We start from the raw sequence: 24,410 nt of genomic DNA on the forward strand, positions 1-24,410 counted from the left end.
TCTCCTGCTAGCTGTTTTTCATTTATCCACACCAATAAGAGTCTCTCAACATCTTCCATCACTTGCGATCTTTGTTTCGAAAACACAGTTGAACCTTTGGCAAGAACAGCTTCCTTGATTGTCTTTCTGGTGCCCACAATAGTAGCGATGGTTGATTGGGGTTTCTTGTACAGCTTGACTAGGTCGGCTATACGCACTCCACTTTCATACTTATCAATTATCTCTTTCTTCATTTCTATAGTAATTCTTACCCTTTGAGGTGTAGGGTTGGCACTAGAAGCTTTCTTGGGGCCCATGGTCACTTATTTTCCAGAAACAGCACCGAAAATACTGTAATAATACGAAATATTCCGAGTGTATGCTTGGATGTTACCGCGGAGGCTGGCTGGTAAACAATGGGACGGCCGGCACATGTGAGGCTGGCTGAGGGCACATTGGACGCGTCTCGGACGAAAATCGGTAAGCGGGTTTTTAATCGGTATGCGCGGCAAAAATTTTGCGATAAAAGTAATCAGTATGCGGAAAAATCGCTATGTGATGCCATCGTTATGCGGGGGTCCACTGTACTTTAAAGGAGAGGTTTGGGATATTGGCAGTTTGGAGGGATATGTTGTGTATCTTTATATGTGTATGCTTCTAAACTGTTGTATTCTGAGCACCTCTGCAAAAACAGTGATAATGTGTTTAGTGTGGTGAAAGTGTTGAATGATGATGAAAGTATTTTCTTTTTGGGGATTTTCTTTCTTTTTTGGGTCACCCTGCCTCGGTGGGAGATGGCCGACTTGTTGAAAAAAAAAAAAAAAACTATGGTGACATTACACATCCCTGTCTAGGGCCTACTTTTACTGGGAAGTAATCTCCCTCTCTCCTGCACACCCTAACCTGAGCCTCACTATCCTTATAAAAACTCTTTACAGAATTTAGTAACTTATTACCTTTTCCATTCATTTGCAACATCTGCCACATTGCTTCCCTATCCACTCTATCATATGTCTTTTCTAAATCCATGAGTGCAATGAAAACTTCCCTACCTTTATCTAAATACTGTTCACATATATGCTTTAGTGTAAACACTTGATATACACATCCCCTACCCACTCTAAAGCCTCTTTGCTCATCTGCAATCCTGCTTTCTGTCTTACCACTAATTCTTTCAATAATAACCCTTCCGTACACTTTACCTGGTATACTCGGTAAACTTTTTTTTTTTCTTTTTAGCAAGCTGGCCGTCTCCTACCGAGGCAGGGTGACCCAAAAAGAAAGAAAATCCCCAAAAAGAAAATACTTTTATCATCATTCAACACTTTCGCCTCACTCACACATAATCACTGTTTTTGCAGAGGTGCCCAGACTACAACAGTTTAGAAGTATATACGTATAAAAATACACAATATATCCCTCCATACTGCCAATATCCCAAACCCCTCCTTTAGAGTGCAGGCATTGTACTTTCCATTTCCAGGACTCAAGTCCGGTTATATAAAATAACCGGTTTCCCCTGAATCCCTTCATTAAATATTACCCTGCTCACACTCCAACTCAGTAAACTTATTCCCCTATAATTTTTACAATCTCTTTTGTCCCCCTTCCCTTTATATAAAGGAACTATGCACGCTCTCTGCCAATCGTTAGGTGCCTTCCCCTCTTTCATACATTCATTAAACAAGAATACGAACCACTCCAACACTACATCCCTCTCAGCTTTTTACATTTCTGTCTTGATCCTGCCAGTTCCAGCTGCTTTACCTCCATCATTTTATGTAATGCCTCATGCACCTCCCTCACACTCACATCCTGCTCTTTTTCACTAGCAAGCCTTCCATCATGTAAAACAATTACAGGTTTCCTTTTCACACTCACTTGGCAGGATGGTAGTACCTCCCTGGGTGGTTGCTGTCTGCCAGCCTACTACCTAGGATATAGTTTTGATCCCTAAGATTATCATAATATTTAATAATCTTACCTTCAGACAACTTAATTGTCTATATTAAACCTAGCATTCAAATAATCTAACTTCATCTGTACAGCCATATATTATCAAGTACTGTAGTGTTTAGTTTTAGGCTGTCCAAAATGCTCTGCATAACCAGGCTTGTTTCAAAATGTATGAAATAAATGTCATCTACCATATTTTTCAGCACATTTTTTTCAAAATATTCGGGCCGCTGCGCGAGTAAACGTATATATACGTTTGGACCGTTTAAGGGTTAAATAACACCTAGGTAGTAGGTTGGTAGACAGCAACCACCCAGGGAGGTACTACTGTCCTGCCAAGTGGGTGTAAAGCAGATGCTTGTAATTGTTTTACATGATGGTAGGATTGCTGGTGTCTTTTTTCTGTCTCATAAACATGCAAGATTTCAGGCAAGTCTTGCTACTTCTATTACACTTAGGTCATGCTACACATGCATGTACGTACATACATATATATACACACCCCCTCTGGGTTTTCTTCTTCCTTACTAGTTCTTGTTTATTTCCTCTTATCTCCATTGGGAAGTGGAACAGAATTCTTCCTCTGTAAGCCATCCATGTCGTAAGAGGCGACTACCATGCCTGTATACATTACTAAAGTTAAAAAGAGAGACTTTCGTTTTTCTTTTTGGGCCACCCTGCCTTGGTGGGATATGGCCTGGTTTGTTGAAAGAAGATTTAAGCATCAGTGAGTTGAAGACATATGAAATGAAATTAGGGCAATGTAACAAAAGATGCTGGACTGTCAGAATAACCTTTCAGTTATTGCTGAATGGCTTTGGGCTCCCTACTTGAGATGATCCTCTGTGAGTCTAGTGTGTTTGGTGTATAAGAATGTGGGTACCATTTCACACAGCCAGTAGGGAGGGAGGATGGCTAATGAAAAAACTTTCTTGGTCACTAATGAGAAGCAGTGATGCTGCTAGTGACCTCACAACAGCTGGACAATTACTGGAAAATAATCAGAGGATGGCATATGTGTGTGCAGAAAAAAAAAGCCATACCATGGGTGGGGCTTGAACTTGGGATTGGAAAGTTGTAAAACTCCAAACCGATGCATTAGTTTTATGACTCTCTAACCGCAAGTTCAAGCCCCGCCCGTGGTATGGCTTATTTGCAATTGTGTCATTACAATTTCATGAATCATGTGTGCAGAATTTTGAAAGGTTTAGAACCATTGACTGATGCTTGCACAAGTGTAAGACTGATGTATGCACATTGTACAAGTGTAGAAAACTGGTATGTGCCGAGTGTAAGACTGGTGTACATGTATGAGTGCACAAGTGATAGGCTTGTGTGTATGTACAAGTGCAGTGCTGGTGTATGCCAAGTGTAAGACTGGTGTATGCTCACGAGGGTATTTTAGGACATTTTAGGGATATATTTGATAGGTTGATCTTGGGGTTTATCAGATCCAGTTCTGAGAGTAGGTGGCAGCACTGCTTTGTTCTGCAGTTTTTGCCTCTCACCCGGATTGTCTTATTTAAAGTATATTGTTTAAAATTCAGTTTATTAATGCTCTTAGTCTGTATTTTACAGTAATTTCTACATTTTTGTTTCTGCCTGATACCTTGATTTGCAGTTGGACACATTGTAAACACTGAATGATTTTTGAGGTAGAAGAGAGGTGAGGTGTATGCCTGGAACCTATTTACTGAACTGAAAAGTGTTGTACTGTGCTGCTATCTGGAATACCTTTGATTACAACCATTTCAAGTTAAAGAGCTTCCTCTGTAGTGAAAAAATTGTATTTTTATTTTTGAATATTTATTTATATCCTGATATAGCTTTGATACTGTACTTGGTGCTGGAAGTTCACTGACTTTATAAACTGGTTAACAAAATAATCTTTAAGTTGCAAAACTTCAATTACAGGATTGCTGTGTATGTAAATTATTCTCATCCTTTAGGTTAGATATAATATCCAGTTGTTAGTGTTAGATGACTATATACTCTTAACCCTCTGGTGATGCACTTGATTTCTTAGTTTTTGTAAATTTTATATTAGATTTGAAATGTTTTGTGTGTTAAATTTAAGAGCTTTAGATGTCAGTAGCTTTTCTTGTTTTCCTACATTAAACATGTAGCATTAATCTTTGGCTATGTGATAGAAATTATTAATTTGCATTATTATAAATTTTTATTGCTAGCAGTTCATTTAAGTGTTTCTTCTTAATTTTTAGATGGGGCTTCATGGTCTCTATTTTGAAGACAAGTTAGACCTGTTGAGCTTGATGCAATATTCCAACCTGGCTCTAAGCTGCCTGCTGGACACAATACGCACCACTCACTGCAAGGCCAAGCCAGGTTTGCCATTTTTATGGGTGTTGTTGATTTCAATTACTGGAAAAAATGAGTTTGATAGATTTTGATGTAGAGTCACTTAAATATTTTTTTTTTTTTGGGTAGATTGTTGCAGTTTCATGAAATTTTATGGAAATTAGTATTAAGTGGTTTATTTCTCTTGCATGTCTTGTGTCTTTATTCTTTATTTTTATCCTTTCATATTTTAATTTTTTTGTGTGTTTGGGTTCTCATGAATCACTTGCAAATAATGCTTCTTAGAATTCTCTCTCTCTTAAACTAGTAATGGACATCTCTACCAGTTTTAGGTCATGCCTACCCCCCATCTGTTTTCTATAGAAGAATTCTCATATTCTAATGTTGGGCTCCAGGAGCACCTGTCAGTATACCTGGAGTATACTTGGAAGGGGGTTTCAGGGGTCAATGGTCTCACAGCCCAGTCCGTGACCAGGACTTGTGATGGATCAGGGCTTGATCAACCAGGCTGTTGCTGTGAGCCACAGCTCATACATTGGCACTTGTCCAGTGCCTTCTTGAAGACATCCAAGGGTCTATTGATAGTCCCCCCTATGTATACTGGGAGGCAGTTGAACAGTCTTGAGTCCCTGACACTTATTGTGTTGTCTCTAAGCATACACATGGTGGCTCTGCTTTTCGTTGGAGGGATGTTTCATCTCCTACCAAGTCTTTTGCTTTTGTAGGGAGTGATTTTCATGTGTAGATTTGAGACTAGTCTCTCTGGGAATTTCCAAGTGTATATATTCATGTATCTTTCTCTCCTGCATTCCAAGGAGCACGAACCAAGGGACATCAACTGTTCCCAATAATTTAGGTGCTTTATCGTACCTATATGTGCCGTGAAAGTTCTCTGTATATTCTCAAGGTCTGCAGTTTCGTCTGTCTTGAAAAGGGGCCGTTAATCAGCATTATTCAGCCTAGAGAGAATAATAGATTAGAGGAGAATCATCATGGGCCTGACATCTCTAGTTTTGAAGGTTCTCATTATCCATCCTATCATTTTCCTAGTAGATGTGGTAGATACATTGTTGTGATCTTTGAAAATGAGATTCTTGGACATTATCACTCTCAGGTCCTTCACATTAGTTTTTCACTCTATTGTGTGGTTGTAATTTGTTTTATATTCTGATACAGTTTTAATTTCTTGGAGTTTTCCATAGTGGAGTACAGTGGAACTTCTGCACTTGAACTCATTTGGTTCCAGAAGGCTGTTTGAGTGCTGATCTGTTCGAGTACAGAACATATTTTTCCCAACCAATTTTCTTTTTAGTTGGCTGTTATTGCTAACCCTCGTAGGTCCTATGGTGACTTATACAAGTAATATAAAAAAACACCAAAAAATGTGAAGAAACATGAAACAGTTTACAGCGAAGTTCTGGCAGGTCGTGTTTGTTTGGTTGAGTGCCAAGCAGACAGTCAATTACCGAGCGATTTGTTTTTCTAGACAAAGTGTTCGAATACTGAACTGTTTGAGTACGGAGCTGTTTGAATACCGAGGTTCCACTATAATTGAAATTTGTCTTCATTGAACTTCATAATGTTTTCTGTGGCCCATTTAAAGATTTGGTTAATGTCCACTTGGAGACTTGCAGTGTCTTCGATGGATGGCACTCATGCAAATTCAGGTGTCATTTGCAAAAGACGTGGTGATGTGGCTTTCATTTCTGTCTGTCAGATATGAGGATGAGGAACAGGATGGGAGCAAGTACTGTACCTTGTGGAACAGAGCTTTTCACTGTAGCTGCCTCTGACTTTATTCTGTTTACTATTACTCCTTGTGTTTTGTTTGTTAGGAAGTTATAGATCCATCTACGAGTGTTTCTTGTTATTCCTTTATCACGCAATTTGTGTGCTGTTACACCATGAACGCATTTGTCAAATTCTTTTGCAAAGTCTGTTGATACTACATCTACATATTGTTTGCCCTCCAGAGCATCTAAGACCATGTCATAGTGGTCCAGTAGTTGGGATAGGCAAGAGCGACCTTCTCTAAACCCATGCTGGCCTGGGTTGTGCAACTGATGGGTACCTAAGGGGGGGCAATCTTGCTTCTTAGAACCCTTTCAAAGATTTTTATGATGTGGGACATTAGTGCTATTGGTCTGTAATTCTTAGCAATTGCTTTACTACCACCTGATTGTGGGATGACCCCTGTGTCCATGTTCCCTCTCCATAGAATACCTAAGGCACTTGAAAGGGGCTTCTTGCAGTTCTTGATGAACACAGAGTTCCACGAGTCTGGGCCTGGTGCAGAGTGCATGGACATGTCGTAATTGCTTTTTCTAAGTCTTGTGGTGTTAGAATAATATCAGAAATTTTTGAATTAACCAAATTTTGAGTTTCGGTCATAAAAAAATAATTTAGATTGTTGACTCTTAATCTGATTAATGGCTCATTAAATGCTGAGTCATACTGGGAATTTAGTATCTCACTCATTTCTTTGCTGTCATCTGTGTAAGTCCCATCTTGTTTAAGCTTGGGTTCAGTACTGGATATTGTTGTTGCCTTAGATTTGGCATAAGAAAAGAAGTAATTTGGGTTTCTTTCAATTTCATTTATGGCTTTAAGTTCTTCCTGTGTTTCTTGTCTCCTGTATGATTCCTTAAGCTTTAGTTCGATATTTGCTATTTCTCTGACCAGTGCCTCCTTTCGTATTTCAGATATACTGGCCCTTTTCAGCAGCTCTGTGATTTTTTCGCCTTCACCTGTATATGGACCGTGACTGTGCCTTGACTATGCCTCAATTGCTACAGAGTTAATTCTTTCTAGGCAAAGGTTCAGATCCATGTTTAGGATACCTTCCCAGCTTGCTTCATTTATGACATGGTTGATTTACTCCCATTGTATGTTTTTGTTATTAAAGCTGGTGAAGGTACCCTCATAACTGATTTTATGCTGGTCAGGAGCCCTGCGCATACATGTATGTACTTCTGTGATGTTATGATCTGAGTGTATTGTCTTTGATACTGCTATATTTCATATGAGATCATCATTATTAGTGAAGATGAGGTCAAGTGTATTGTCCAGTCTTGTTGATTCCACTATTTGCTGGCTTAAGGTGAATTTGTTTCAGAGATTTAATAGTTCATGTGTGTGTGAATTTTCATCTGAGCTGCCTCCTGGGGTTATCTCTGCTAAAACATTATTTGCTACATTCCTCCATTTTAGGTGCCTTGAAATCACCCAGCAGCAAGATGTTTGGGGCAGGAGTTGGGAGATTTTCCAGACAGTAGTCAATTTTCAAAAGTTGTTCCTGGAATTGTTGGGAAGTTGCATCAGGAGGCATATATACAATCACAATGGCAAGGTTTTGGTTTTCAATCTTTACTGCCAAAACTTCAGCTACATCATTTGAGGTGTTGGTAGACAGCAACTGCCCAGGGAGGTACTACTGTATTGCCCAGTCATAAGCCTGTATTTGTTTTACATGATGGTAGGATTGCTGGTGTCTTTTTTCTGTTTCATAAACATGCAGGATTTCAGGTGTGTCTTGGTACTTCTACTTACACTTAGGTTGCACTACACATGCATGCACATGTTTATGTATACACACTCATCTGAGTTTTCTTTGGTTTTATCTTAATAGTTCTTGTTCTTATTACTTTTCCTTTCATATCCATGGGAAAGTGGAATAAGAAATTTTCCTCCATAAGTCATGTGTGTTGTAAAAGTCAACTAAAATACCGGGAGCAACGGGCTAGTAACCCCTTTTCCCGTGTAACTTAATAAAAAGAAAATGAAGAAAACCATCAAAGTGGGGTGTTTGAATGTGCATGGATGTAGTGCAAATGATAAGAAAGAGATGATTGTGGATGTTATGAATGAAAAGAATTTGGATGTCCTGGCTCTAAGTGAAACAAAGCTGAAGGGGTTAGGAGAGTTGCAGTGGGGAGAAATAAATGGGATTAGGTCAGGGGTTTCTAATAGTTAAGAGCTAAGGAATGAGTAGAAATAATGTTGAAGGATAAGTTATGGCAGGAAAAGAGGGAATCTAAATGTATAAATTCAAGGATTATGTGAAGTAAAATAAGGATTGAATGTGAAAACTGGGTTATAGTAAGTGTTAATACACCTGGAGAAGAGATAAGTGTAGAGGAGAGAGAGAGATTTTGGGAAATGTTGAGTGAGTGCATGGGTAGTTTTGAACCAGATGAGAGTACTTGTGGTTGGGGATCTCAGTGCCAAAGTGGGTAAAAATTTTGTGGAGGGAATAGTAGGTAAATATGGGGTGCCAGGGGTAAATGAAAATGGGGAGCCCTTAATTGAACTATGTGTAGAAAGAGGTTTGGCAATAATTAATACATTATTATTAACACATCGGCCGATTCCCACCAAGGCAGGGTGGCTCAAAAAAGAAAAACTTTCATCATCATTCACTGTGATAGATAAATAAGCCGTATAGATGATATTAGCGAAATTATTCAAGAAGTATTTTGTCTGATCTCCAGACAAACTCTCATCCACCGCCGACACCGCCCATACCACTACATGAATTACATATTTTATTAATTTTAGAGTATAAATCAGGTTTCTATAATATTTATATTGTTTATTATGTCATATTAGATGAAGTAAGATAGATAAATAAGCATAGAGTTGATATTAGCAAAATTATTGAAGTACAGAATTCCACTGGAACGGATTAATTGCATTTCAGTTAATTTAAATGAGGAATATTGACTCTGCAAACGAGCAAATCCAGTTGCGAGCGAGGTCGTGGAACGGATTAAACTTGCAAGTAGAGATTCCACTGTATTTAGATAAAGGTATAAGTTTTCATTGCGTTTATGGATTTAGAAAAGGCACGTGATAGAGTGGATAGGGGAGCAATGTGGCAGATGTTGCAAGTGTATGGAATAGGTAGTAAGTTACTAAATGCTGTAAAGAATTTTTGTGAGGATAGTGAGGCTTAGGTTAGGGTGTGTAGGAGGAAGGGAGATTACTTCCCAGTAAAAGTTGGTCTTAGATAAGCATGTGTAATGTCACCATGGTTGTTTAACATATTTATAGATGGGGTTGTAAAAAAAGTAAATGCTAGGGTGTTAGGGAGAGGGATGAGATTAAATTATGGGGAATCAAATACAAAATGGGAGTTGACACAGTTACTTTTTGCTAATGATACTGTGCTTTTGGGAGATTATGAAGAAAAGTTGCAAAGGTTGATGGATGAGTTTGGGAGGGTGTGTAAAGGTAGAAAGTTGATAGTGAACATAGATAAGGGGTAGACGAGGGTATCAAATGATTTAGATAAAAAAAAAATTGGATATCACATTGGAGGGAAGGAGTATGGAAGAAGTGAATGTTTTCAGATATTTGGGAGTTGACTTGTCAGTGGATGGGTTTATAAAGGATGAGGTTAACCATAGAATTGATGAAGGAAAAAAGGTGAGTGGTACGTTGAGGTATATGTGGAGACAAAAAACGTTATCCATGAAGGCAAAGAAGGGAATGTATGAGAGTATAGCGGTACCGACACTTATATGGATGTGAAGCATGGGTTGTCAATGCTGCAACGAGGAGGCGGTTGGAGGCAGTGGAGATGTCCTGTCTAAGGGCAGTGTGTGGTGTGTATATTATGCAGAGGGGTTGTTGAGGTGGTTTGGACATTTAGAGAGAATGGAACGCTTGGAGAGTGTATAAATCTGCAGGTGAACGAAGGCAGGGTAGGGGTTGTCCTCGAAAAGGTTGGAGGGAGGGGGTAAAGGAGGTTTTGTGGGCGAGGGACTTGGACTTCCAGCAAGCGTGCATGAGCGTGTTGGATAAGAATGAATGGAGATGAATGGTTTTTGGGATGTGACAAGCTGTTGGAGTGTGAGCAGAGTAATATTTTGTGAAGGGATTCAGGGAAACTGGTTAGCTGGACTTGAGTCCTGGAAATGGGAATTACAATGCCTGCACTTTAACCCTTTCAGGGTCTGTGCTGTACTTGTACGGTTTGAGAGCCAGGGTCTGTGCCGTACTTGTATGAGTAAATTCTAGTGCCTTCAAACCTAGCAAGAGAAAGCTGGTAGGCCTACATATGAAACAATGGGTCTGTGTGGTCAGTGTGTGCAGTATAAAAAAAATCCTGCAGCACACAGTGCATAATGAGAAAAAACCCTGATCATGTTTTTGGTTTAAAACAGCAACTTTGCAGTGTATTTTCGTATGGTATTTATGGTTGTGTTTTTGTTTTCTTGGTTTCATTTGATAGAATGGAAGATATATTACAGAAATAGAGATGATTTTGATTGGTTTCATGATGAAAAGTACCTTGAAATTGAGCTCAAATTAGCGGAAATGTTCGATTTTTGCCGATGTTCAAGAATAAACAAATCACGTCACACGTCCAATACACGTCAACTGGTGAGTCTAATATTCTTTCACAAGTGCGCTGATATTATTTATACCATTTTTACAATAATGCAGTAGTCATCATAACAGCAAATCTTCTAATGTTTGTGAGAATAAAAATTCAAAATGGAAAGCAAGAGTAATATAAGAGGGGCCTGGAGACATGACTAATGAACAGAGAAAATGTTATTTTAGTGCCAAGAATGTCTGTCTTGTTTATTTTGAACCCTATTTTGAAATTGGCATCGTTTGAAATTTGTGTGAAATTGGCCAAATTGCCAACTTCTGATTGCTTTATTGGGTAGTTGAAGTCAGTAAATTTGTGAACAAATGGAGTTCTAGGGAAATACTTATGATTTTAGTCGACTGGAACACTGGAATTGGTTGAAAATAGGGCTCAGAATGGGCGAAATCGCCGATGTGTATATATCGTTGAGACCGCTAACTTCATGAGAGCATAATTCTGTAAGTTTTCAATCTAATTTCATACTTTTAGTGTCATTACCATCGGGAAAAGTTTCTCTATCATTTCATAAGAAAAAATTGTTATTATTATTTTTTTTTTTTTTTAATTTTTCAACCCTGAGAACGAGTTCAGGATTGGGGGTCTCGACCCTTAAAGGGTTAAAGGAGGGGTTTGGGATATTGGCAGTTTGGAGAGATGTCTAAGCTGTCGTATCTGAGCATCTTTGCAAAGACAGTGATTATGTATGAGTGATAGTGAAAGTGTTGAATGATGATGAAAGTTTTTTCTTTCTTTTTGGGTCACCCTGTCTTGGTGGGTAACAGCTGATGTGTTAGAAAAAAAAGTTGTATTGATGGTATGTAAGGGAGGCTTTGTTTGCTGGTACCAGTATCTGTTGTTCTTGAGTGGAGGTTATTGATTGTGCCTCCATTCCAGTAGTGATCTGATGTGGTGTAATATTTCTTTCATTTCTTGCCAGCTTCTTTTCTTCCTGGTACACACTAAAAAAATCTCTGTCTGGAGTGATTTTAAGTACCCTGGTTTGTTTCCCATGGTCTGAGTGATCTATATCTTCTTGTACAACCCCTTTAAATAGTGTGCCTGACAGTATGTGTGGTAGCATTGCCTTTCATGGACTGAAGAGTAACATATTTCAGGGTGTAATAGTTTACAAGAAGAGTTGCATTCTCCTTTGGTTATGTGGGTGTGGCATTTTTTGGGATGGTCAAATATTGCACATCCCACCTGTTTTTCCAGATATTCCGTGCCTACGGATACCCAAGGCCTAGAATTTGCATAGATTTGATTTCTGCTTGCCAGGATTTTTTGTGGCTGGGTTCCCTACTGGTTAATTTTTCTGACACCCCACAATCTACAGCACCTATATCAGCATCAGTGCCTCCACAAGTTTTTTCTGATAATGTATTAACACTATTCCCTGAAGCATCATTCCCTTTTTTTTTCCATCTCCAGCAGTATTGCTATTTTGTAATCCTGGAACTCGTATATCTTTGTCTTTACCTGTTTCGTCAACACCAGGACCATTATCTCCATCTGGTGCACTGTCTTTCATTTCTGTATTCTTACAGGTATTGTCTTCCAAGACAGCACCAGCACCAGTGGTGACAGCTCCATCTGACCCACTTCCTTTACTTTCCCAACTTCAGCAAAAGATAAGCTCTTCTCTCCAACAACTTCAGCAAAAAAGAAAGAAAATCCCCAAAAAGAAAATACTTTCATCATCATTCAACACTTTCACCACACTCGCACATTATCACTGTTTTGTTAATACCTGCACAAATTTCCCTTCTTTTTGTGCAATTTCTCTTTCATGCGGTGACTACATTTCAACCTTTAACTTGTTATTTGCAAAATTAGCATGTTCTTGTGCAATGGGAGTGGGTGGATGCTGTGTGTTGTGCACATTGATTTGTATGGTCCAGCTTTTTTTACGGTAGTGTATACATCTTGGCTCGTTTGGAAGACTCCTTGTGTATTTGCAGTAGCAGTCTCTATTATGGCTTCTAATTGTCCCTCGCCCTTCAGTGAAAACAAAGCAAGTGATTTTGAATTATGCTGATGCTGGTGAGAGGCCAGTCAGCTGTTTGTACCATTAAAAAATGTTGAAAGCATTAAGAACTCTGTAATGCGGTCTGCAACATTGAATGTTAAGGTATCAACCAGAGTAAGAGACACATTGTTGGAGAGGCTGGGGAAAATACTGGCAGTTTGTGTAGAGAACCTGAATGAGGGGCAAGGCAGTAAAAATTTATGACAATCTGCTACGAGATATAAGTGATTCTTGAGAGCCTTCAAGTCTAGTCAGGGCTGGTGACAAGAGAATTTGCACATGCTAATTATGCCCATCACCACACCCACCTTTGCTTTTGTGCCTGTTACTTTTGGTGAATACCAGTACCTGTAAAATATATTACACATATAATATATTTAAATAGGTCTAGGGCCAGTTCAGCCAAGGTCTCAGAATATGTCCTTATATTTTACAGGAGGTTTTGTGGGCGAGGGGCTTGGATTTCCAGCAAGCGTGCATGAGTGTGTTAGATAGGAGTGAATGGAGATGAATAATTTTTGGGACCTGATGAGCTGTTGGAGTGTGAACAGGGTAATATTTTGTGAATTGATTCTGGGAAACCGGTTAGCCGGACTTGAGTCCTAGAAATGGGAAGTACAATACCTTCACTTTAAAGGAGGGGTTTGAGATATTGGCAGTTTGGAATGATACTATCTAAACTGTCGTATCTGGGCGCCTCTGCAAAGACAGTGATTAAATATGAGTGATGGTGAAAGTGTTGAATGATAATGAAAGTTTTTTCTTTCTTTTTGGATTTTTCTTTTTTGGGTCACCCTGCCTTAGTGGGAAATGACTGACGTGTTAAAAAAAAAAATTACACGTTAAACTGCATTTGCTTTATGCACCATGGACCAAAATGCATCTGGTGCATGAAGTGAGGGACACCTGTATAGACAAACCAAGACTATTAATAGATTTTGCCAGTAAGATATGATCCAGTTCATGATTTTTAGGTCTTATATTGTATCACGAACCCAAGATGTTGCAGTATCTGACAGATGTGATGTAGGTTTATAAAATTGGTAATTTGAAGAATGAAATACTTGCACGACATTTGGAATTTTTATTGAGGAAACGTTTCACCAGCCACTAGCTGCTTCAGTCTATTACAGAGAAGAATGGTGGAAGATGAGTATTAGGAGACACTGCAACATCTTGGGTTCTTGATACAGGGGATTCTTCTCTGCTTGCCTAACCTGCAGGTATGACCTACTTGCACTAATAGATTTGTCCAATGGTGATTTTACCTCTTCCTGCTTCTAATCACCTGATTGCAGTATATAAGCCACTTCTCTGAGCATATGCTGTACTTTTCTCAAGATTGATGGACTGAGCACATCGTACTCCTCATCTTCCACCGTTCTTCTCTGTATTGAACTGAAGAAGGCACTGGCTTGAGAAATGTTTCCTTAATAAAGATTCCCAAATGTTGCACAAGTGTGTCATTCTTCACCTTGTCAGTTTTCTAAGCCATTTAAATCACATAAATAAATTCAATTTCTCTAAATTTTAGACTAAGAAGGCTTTCAGTGGAGTTCTTCATGAAATGCAGATCAGGAAATTCTATACATTATTCTGCATTTCAGCGACATTGTGGAATCATCACTTTTTAAGCATGATGCACAACATATTTCAAATTTGAGGTCTGGCATTTCTAAACTTGACAGTTTTATAGTCTCAAATATTGTTCATAATCTTAAAAGATAAAAATATATTTCACAAAATTACATATTGTGTTCTTTGTCAAAAGAACAATTTGTCTTAAGCTTCATACATAAATTGGACAGATGAATGAGTTTGGGAGATTGGATTTTGGAGTCACCTTCATGGAGTGGGCAGTTGACCTAACTGCAGTGCTTCCCAATTTTATATTTTTAGGGTGATGGTCCGACATGCTTAATTTGAATTATCTGTGCACTTTTATCTGCCTTACTGGTTGGACATCATTGTCTGACTGTGTTAATCTGTTGAGAGACTTGACATATTTGCAATTTACTGTTCTATTGGAAACAGTTTTACTATTATTTATTGTTGAAATTATGGACTAGTAGGCCTCCAACAGTGTACTTTGAGTTACCATCTCGCTTTGTGAGGTGTTGCCTTGTTGAATGAGGTAGTACATGTGTGATTGAGTGAGTTGTCACCTTCTGTGAGCGAGGTATCACATCACTCTGTAACATAAAATGTGCTTCTCTTGCCTCTTCCTATTCCTCTGAAGGCATGTGTGTAAACATAATGAAAGTGCTCAGGTTTTACTGTTTTATTTTTACACACATGCACACACACACACACAGGAGCTCGGACTCGACCCCCGCAACCTCAACTAGGTGAGTACATGCACTAACTCGACTGGACTTCCCTGACCTGACGTGCTCAGACTCACTGACAGATGGACATGTTGTTTAATGATTCCAGCATTTTGCTCATAGTTGAAAAGTTTTGGGTCCTCTTCCCAGGCTTGGACAGACATGCAGGCATGTAATTTTGTCTGCTGCCCCTCTTCACTTAGTAGCTCAGTAATAAGTACATACCTGGGTATTAGACTACTGTTATGGGTCACATCCTAGAGCCAGTGAATCCAGCATTGGTAAGCCAGTGATTGTTGCTGCTTCCATCTGCCTTATTCGTGTCTAATAACAATCAAGAAATACAGTAGGTTTGTTGAGATGTGTGATATGTCACAGAGGTGGGCCAGGCAAATGCTTGAAAGGCCATGCAGGCTGAAACCATTCAAACTCTTAAAAGGAAGAAAGACTTTATGTCTTGGTAATAATTCTACTGTAGCTCATTTACTTGTCTTAAAGGTAGCTGATCATCTGGGTGAGGACAAAGTCTTACAGGTACCTCTTTAATTCTGTTGATTGTTTATGGGGAGCTGACATAAGTCTTATCCTTACATTCCTAGCCAAGTTTCTCAGTTTATGATGTGCAGTATATGTGATAGGCGGACATCGTGTGAGGTTGTATCGTAAGATGCTTAGAATACTGTTTCTGAGTCTCCCAACTCTTTTTGATGGGCTGTGAGGGAGTAAATAATAATTTTTTTTTTTAACTGGTTGCCCTACAGGTGTTGATGGAGGTAGTTACCGTATTTCACGGCTTTTAAGACTTTTTTTAGTTTCAGTGGCTTGGCATCAGATGTAACTGGGAGAGCTATGGCCCACCCCACACCCCAGACTTATAGCTCCCATCACTGACCTTCAGTTTATAGGACACAGGGTGGTTTTTGGAGACATTTTATGGAAAAAAAAAATGTGTAATAAGCCGCGAAATACGGTATACGTACTGTATAGAGGTACTGCATCCGTGTTTTATCTACTCATGTTGCATGCTTCATGGTTAATATAATAGAGGTAATTCTTAAAGTAATGTTTATCCAGATGCTATTACAGTATTTATTCTAGCTTATTTTACAGAATCTACAGAAGAACTGAATGTTCAGTTAGGCCGAGTAACGAGTTTAAATGAAACGGTTAATAATCTGAATAGTCAGCTGAATACTCTTTTACCTTCATTAATGGAAAATGTTGCTACATATCGGCGTCAAATTTCAAACACCTGGCCATCGATTGATTTACTTGATTTGGGTAAGCATAAAAAAGTTTCATTAATAAATCATTTAATTCTGGTTGGTAAAGTGGATTAGAATCTTTCCTTAGTATAGTAAGTCATGCATGTCCTAAAATGAAACCACATTTGTGGCTGATCATAATTACGAAAAATACAAAGAAATGAACGTGAGATCTTTGAATTGGTTGGAAATGATCAGTATGTTAAAAAAATATTTAAAATTTCTTTAATGCATGAAAACAGTATTAAGAATTTTTTTTGTTCTTTCCTCTTGGGTGTTATAACCATGATAGATACTTATCACATGTATGTCAGATTAGCCTTAAATCCAGTCTGTATTTTTATAGTTTAAAAATTTTGATTTAATGAAAGCACAAAATTTCTTACTAATATAAAGAAAGTTGCATTTACTAAAGGTATAATTATACACAAAGTGATGGATGGAACTCAGAATACTTATAATAATAATAATAATAATAATAATAATAATAATAATAATATTGTATTGTTTGAAGCAAGAATAAAATTCTAACTAGTATAGGGTTTGGGGTTTGGGATATTGGCAGTTTGGAGGGATATGTTATAGTATATCTTTATATATGCTTCCAAACTGTTCTATCTGGGTGCCTCTGCAAAAACAGTGATTATGTATGAGTGAGGTGAAAGTGTTGAATGATGATGAAAGTATTTTCTTTTTGGGGATTTTCTTTCTGTTTGGGTCACCCTGCCTCAGTGGGACACGGCTGACTTGTTGAAAAAAAAAATATAGTTGATACTACTTATTACATTAATGGTATATAGTACCAACATATTGGTAAACTAGTCACATGTGCAACACCTGGGTATCTTTATTTTGAAGACATTTCACCAACCACTGGGTTTTTTATTTCAATATAGAGAAAATAAACTGGAGACAGTAGAAGATGAGGTAGTCAGCCCCTCAGATTTGGTAAGGCTAAGGAACTGATTTCCTCATCTTCGACCGTCACCACTTTAAAAAAAAGCCACTGGTTGGCAAAACATCTTAAAAAAAAAGAAAAATTCCCCAGGTTTACGGCCTGAAACATTAATTCTCATAATAAGAATCTTAAGTGCACTATGTAAATGATGACTACTGTATACTGCATATATAGAATTACTGATAGAAACAGAGGATCTTATAAAACAAATCTGCATAATGTGAAGGAAAAAACTGCACTGTACATGTCTATTTCTTCTTTCAGAGGGGAAACCTCATCTGTGCCCACCAACACCACCACTTAGCCTTATAAATTCTCCTGTGGCCATCAAGGCTGGCACCAAATTTTGTTTACTTCAGCTCACCCCAGGTATGTAATTTTTTCCTGATATATGATTGTCATTACTTGTTCATTTCTTTGAAAATGTGTGTAAGCTTTAGTGGTAAAGCTATTATTTGTTTCAGCATGTAGTTCTTGTAATGGATTATTTGAATGGAAAGTTATATGGTTATTGCTATGCTTTATTTACCAGTGAAAACACAGTTGGACTAAATATCCAAAATGATTGAGACTGGGGGTGTGCCAAAGTATCAGTATTGATGGATATCAGCTAATTTTGATGATATTGGTATCAGTACTGATATCAGCCTAAAACTGAATATAAGTAATATTGGTTATCAGTCAGTTTTCATGGTCTGGATATTGGTACAACTTTCACTGGGTATTAGCTAATTTTGAGGGTATTGATCTCTGTCTAAAATTGAGTATTGGTACTGGTATCAGCAAAAAATTTGGTCTCGTCCCATCACTAGTCGGGACACAAGCCATTTTAGAAATTTGTGTTACCAAAGAATTTTGTTAGATCATGTTCATTAGCTATGCAGTATCTCCTGCCTGTGGTTAATTTTCTTAATTCAGTTTTATCTCCTCACAAAGCAGTGATGGATTTTTGTCTCTAGACGGAGTTGCCTTAGTCTATAGAGAAGGTTTTGTCTTTTCTTTTTTAAGGCATTCATTAACATGAACATCACATTTCATACTTATGAATGTCTGTAATGGGTCATTTCTTTTAGAGCATGAGCTAAATTTTAACAAAAGTTTTTTTCCCATTTGGTTTACCTATCAAACTAGCTTCTTTGATATCACCACCATCTATGTTTACATGCAGTTTTTTCTTGATGAGTTGAAGAGTGGTAGAAAGACATGATTCTTGAGATATGTAATAATGATTTTATTAGTGCTGAATTGTATTTGTTATTTTTTCTCCTTTATTTTGTCACTACTGAGTATGTATTGTTATATTTCTGTATATCCATGTTTTGTGTATATTATGAACTCCAATTTATTTGGTAAAGATTGATCAAGAATTGTAGAATTCATAGTTAAAAATGCTCTGTATTCAAGGGTGGTAGCTGGGTTGCTCACTGGTTCTGTATATTTCATACTTTTGTGTCCATTTGGAGTAGGCATCTTTGCCAAGGTTTCCAACACAGTCTGTCCTATTTGAGACATTTTTCCAGTTATTTTAAGAATAGAAAAATCAGTTTAAAATTTTTCTGTTAAATGAATTAGGAAATTGTGTGAAGAAATTCTTTTCATTTAATTTAAAAAATTACCTGTAATCTGAATGTGGAAAATAAATATATTCATTATCCTGTACAGTGGTCCCTCGTTTTTCGTAATTAATCTGTTCCTGGAGGAGCTACTATAAACAAAATTTACAATTTGCGAATCAATTTTCCCCATAAGAAATAATGTAAATACAATTAATCCGTTCTTGACACCCAGAAGTATTAAAACAGAAATTTTTTTTACATGAAATATACATGTAGTACATAAGCAATACAATGGGAAATGATGAATGAAACATTAACAGCATAACACTTACCTTTATTGGAGATTCTTCTTAGTGTATAGGAGACTGGAGGAGGAGAGAGATTGGATTGTTTACAGATTGGAAGGGGAATCCTCTTCCAGCAACACCTCAGGTACCAATTGCTTCTCTGGGGTTGCTTCTCTTCTCTGTTTCTTAATGCCACTAGGACCACCTTGAGAGTCACTCTAGTCCCGTCTCACAAAGTAACTGTGACGTCTCTTTAACACTTCCCTAAAATGTCACTGTACATATTTCTCACCTTCTTTACCACAGTCTTGGCACTAGGAGCTTTCTTTGGAGCCATGGTAGCTTATTTAGTACTTGCAAGCACTAAAATGAGTGGAATATTATGAAATATTTCGTAGGAGCACTTGAAAGGACCTTCACTCACTGGTAAACAATGCCAGACTGGCTGAGTAGGGAGGCCGCCCTGGCTCACACCGTGCGTACGCATCCCGGACGACCTACTATTCGCGAGTCAACCTGTGAAAAGCGAGTCCATGTTTATACGAAAATACCCCTATGATTGGCGAAATTTATGATTGCCGAGAACTACGAAAAGCGAGGGACCACTGTATTACTATTGGAGCTCTGGGTGTTATTTTAACATGTATGTATTCATCTCTTTTTGGGATCAACCTTTCACATGCAATAATCATTATTACTACCTTACCATATATTATGCCCAGCTACCTAATACTCTCACCATAACAACGTTAGGGTGAAGAGCATATATATAAAGTGTGTTGTGTCAGATGCATGTGAGAGTGAGGGAGGCAGCCTTATCATTGCTGGTTGTGCAGTGTTGTCTCAGATGTGATGCGAGAGGGAGTGGGAGGCAGGGAGCAAAGGAAATAGGAAAAAGGGAATAAGAGGTTGGGGAGAAAAGGAAAGAGAGGGATTCATTTGAGTACTGTACAAATGTTAATTTGACTATTAAAAATTAAATGAAATTAGAGCGAAGATGACTACCAGATAAGGATTGATGCCAAATAATAGATTGAGAGATAGTGGATGATTTACTGTGTAAAATATTTTCCAATAACATACCCATGTCCTGTAACTAATGCAAGTAAAGCTTATACTATATCATATTATATTGTGTTCAAATAGGATTGGTTAAAAAAAAATCTTTTATATTTAGTATCTTGATGGTAGGATTGCTGGTGTCCTTTTTTGTCTCATAAACATGCAAGATTTCAGGTACGTCTTGCTACTTCTACTTACACTTAGGTCACACTACACATACATGTACAAGCATATATATACACACCCCTCTGGGTTTTCTTCTATTTTCTTTCTAGTTCTTGTTCTTGTTTATTTCCTCTTAACTCCATGGGGAAGTGGAACAGAATTCTTCCTCCGTAAGCCATGTGTGTTTTAAGAAGCGACTAAAATACCAGGAGCAAGGGGCTAGTAACCCTTTCTCCTGTATAAATTACTGAATTTAAAAAGAGAAACTTTCGTTTTTCTTTTTGGGCCACCCTGCCTTGGTGGGATACGGCCGGTTTGTTAATTTTTTTATAATTCTTTTACAATTTTTACATACCTATAAATAAACTTTTGATTCTAATTTCCTGTTGCCTAGATACCTGAAATGCACATTGATCACAAACAATATTTACATTATCTTTGGCCTCTTCTTTGCTGCAAAAATAAAAAAATAATGTTTAACCCTTTCAGGGTCCGTCCCGTAGATCTACGGCTTTACGGTGAGTGTCCAAACCGTAGATCTATGCCATGAGCTCAGCTCACTCTGATAAACTGTGAGTGGTACATTTGGGCCTAGATATGAGAGAATACATCTATGTGGTATATGTTCACCACATAAAACAGATCCTGCAGCACACTGTGTATAATGAGAGAAAAAAAACTGAAATCATGATTTTTCGATTAAAACAGCGACTTTGCAGTGTTTTTTCGTATGTTTTTTATAGTTGTATTTGCGATTTCTTGGTCTCATTTGATAGAATGGAAGACATATTACAGAAATAGAGATGATTTTGATTGGTTTTAGCACTGGAAATGGCTTGAAACTGAGCTCAAAGTAGCAGAAATGTTAACCCCTTCAGGGTCCAAGGCCCAAATCTGAAGTGGTGCCCCAGTGTTCAAGAATTTAAAAAAAAAAAATTTTATTTTTTCTTGTGAAATGGTAGAGAATCTTTTTGTGAAGGTAATAAAACAAAAAGTACGAAATTTGATGGAAAATTGACGAAATTATGCTCTCGCGAATTTTGATGTGTCAGCGATATTTACGAATCGGCGATTTTGCCGACTTTGACTCCCATTTTAGGCCATTACATTATTCCAGTCAACCAAATTCTTAGCTATTTCACTAGTATTACTTCTATTCTATCGATTGAGCACAAGAAATCACCAAGTCAACTGTTTCAACTAAAAATTAAAGTGATCAGAAATTATTAATTTGGCCAATTTTACACAAAGTTCAAAATATTCCAATTTCAAAATAGGGTCCAGAATAAACAATGTAGGTATTCCTGGAACTAAACTAACATTTCCTCTGTTCATTAGTTACGTTTTGAGGCTTTACAAATAAATTCCATTTTGATTTTTTATTCACATAATGAATTTTTATTCACACCAAAAAATAGAAGATTTACTGTTATGCAATACTGTAATAATTGTATAAATATCATCACCATATTTGTGAATGCATATTAGACCCACCAGCTGGCGTGTATTAGACATGTGAGGTCGTTTGTTTACTCTTGAATATTGGCGAAAATTTAACATTTCTGCTACTTTGAGCTCAGTTTCAAGCCATTTCCAGTGCTAAAACCAATCAAAATCATCTTTATTTCTGTAATATGTCTTCCATTCTACACAGCGTGCTGCAGGATCTGTTTTATATGGTGCACACATACTACATAGATGTATTCTCTCATATCTAGGCCCAAATGTACCACTCACAGTTTATCAGAGTGAGCTGAGCTCATGACGTAGATCTACGGTTTGGACCCTGAACGTAAAGCCGTAGATCTACGGGACGGACCCTCAAAGGGTTAAATTTTTGCCGATATTCAAGAGTAAACAAACGACCTCACACATCTAATACACGTCAGCTGGTGGGTCTAATATACATTCACAAATATGGTGATGATATTTATACAATTATTACAGTATTGCATAACAGTAAATCTTCTATTTTTTGGTGTGAATAAAAATTCATTATGTGAATAAAAAATCAAAATGGAATTTATTTGTAAAGCCTCAAAATGTAACTAATGAACAGAGGAAATGTTAGTTTAGTTCCAGGAATACCTACATTGTTTATTCTGGAGCCTATTTTGAAATTGGAATATTTTGAACTTTGTGTTAAATTGGCCAAATTAACAATTTCCGATCACTTTATTTTGTAGTTGAAACAGTTGACTTGGCGATTTCTTGTGCTCAATCGATAGAATAGAAGTAATACTAGTGAAATAGCTAAGAATTTGATTGATTGGAATAATGTAATTGGCCTAAAATGGGAGTCAAAGTCGGCAAAATCGCCGATTCGTAAATATCGCTGACACATCAAAATTCGCGAGAGCATAATTTCGTCAATTTTCCACCAAATTTCGTACTTTTTGTTTTATTACCTTCACAAAAAGATTCTCTACGATTTCATAAGAAAAAATAACAATTTTTTTTTTTTTTAAATTCTTGGACACTGGTGCGTGACTTCAGATTTTGGCCTTGGACCCTGAAAGGGTTAATATGCACCTAAAGTATCAACAGCTATATTCAGCTCCATTACCTTTTTTTTTTATTATTATTTCATTGTATTTTGTGTTATTTATTAGCTCTTCTCTCATTGTCTCTTCATATGTAGACACTTGAATGTGAATTATCTCACAGGAGAGCACTAGTCAGCCTAACTAACTCAAAATTCTTGTGTCAGTAGGTATGCAGACCTCTCAACATGGTTTAAATATGACACCTAATAAGCTGGTGTCTACCACTGGCATCAGACAAGCAGTCAAGAAGTCACCTAAAGCTGATGTGGTTTACTCCCATTCTGCACATAATGATTCTATCCAGGTTAGTTACAGTTTACTTTTCTTTGACACTTTAGTATATTTGAGTCAGTTGAATGTAAGGAGATAAGAACATTTCTATTTTGGACAGTAGGAGTTTTTTTTTTTTTTATAATGGGAAGTGTTTGTAACATACTTATAATCAGGAATATCATATGTAATGTCACAATAGTTGTTCAGTATATTTATTAATGGGGTTGTAAGAGAAGTGAATGCTTGGGTGTTGGGAAGAGGTGTGGGAAAGAAAGATAAGGAATCTAACACAAAGTGAGAGTTGTCACAGTTGCTTTTTGCTGATGACACTGTGCTTTTGAGTGATTTTGAAGAGAAGTTGCAGAATTTGGTTGACGAATTTGGGAGGGTGTGTAATAGAAGGAAATTGAATGGGAACATAGGAAAGAGCAAGGTGATGAAAATAACAAAAAAGTTAGGTAGTAATAGACTGGATATCAGATTGGAGGGAGGGAGTATGGAGGAAGTGAATGTGTTTAGATATTTGGGAGTCGACTTGCCAGCAGATGTTTCTATGAAAGGTGAGGTGGACCGTAATATTGATGAGGGGAAAGAGATAAGTGGTGCCCTGATGAGTTTGTGGAGACAAAAGACATCCATGGAAGCAAAGAGGGGAATGTATTAAAGTATAGTGGTACCAAGGCAATTATATGGAGATGAAGCATGGGTGGTAAATGTTGCAGCAAGGAAAAGGCTGGAGGCAGTGAAGATGTCATGTCTGAGGGCAATGTGTGGTGTGAATATCATGCAGAGAATCCATAGTTTGGAGATCAGAAGGAGGTGTGGGGTTTCTAAAAGTATTATCCAGAGGGCTGAGGAGGGGTTGTTGAGGTGGTTCGGACATTTAGAGAGGATGGAACAAAATAAAACGACTTGGAGTGCATATAAATATGAAGTGGAAGGAAGGTGGGGTAGGGGTGGTCCTGGGAAAGGTTGGAGGGAGAGGGTGAAGGAGGTTTTGTGTATGAGGGGCCTAGACTTCCAGCAAGTATGTATGAGCATGTTAAATAGGAGCGAGTGGAGGCAAATGGTTTTTATGACTTGACTTGCTGTTGGAGTATGAGCAAAGTAATGTTTATGAAGGGATTCAGGGAACCCGGTTATCTGGACTTGAGTCCTAGAGGTGGGAAGTACAGTGCCTACACTCTGAAGGAGGGATGGAGATATGTTGCATTATTGAACTGTAGTGTCAGCTCATCTCTGGCAAGACAGTCATGGAGTGAATGATGATGATGAATTTTTTTTCTTTCAGGTCACCCTGCATTGG

At 37.7% G+C, this 24,410-nt stretch overlaps 1 protein-coding gene across 1 annotated transcript; it reads left to right on the plus strand.

Moving 5' to 3' along the window:
• Positions 1-3,888: 3,888 nt before the first annotated feature.
• LOC138852085 (uncharacterized) lies at positions 3,889-24,410 on the plus strand. The gene is made up of 4 exons (XM_070081727.1): positions 3,889-4,281; positions 16,103-16,273; positions 17,480-17,584; positions 22,999-24,410. Exons 1-4 carry the CDS (start codon positions 4,158-4,160, stop codon positions 23,199-23,201), a joined length of 603 nt encoding a protein of 200 aa, XP_069937828.1. The 5' UTR covers positions 3,889-4,157; the 3' UTR covers positions 23,202-24,410.

The sequence above is a fragment of the Cherax quadricarinatus genome, unplaced genomic scaffold (assembly GCF_038502225.1).
Source record: "Cherax quadricarinatus isolate ZL_2023a unplaced genomic scaffold, ASM3850222v1 Contig3828, whole genome shotgun sequence".
Lineage (NCBI taxonomy): Eukaryota > Metazoa > Arthropoda > Malacostraca > Decapoda > Parastacidae > Cherax > Cherax quadricarinatus.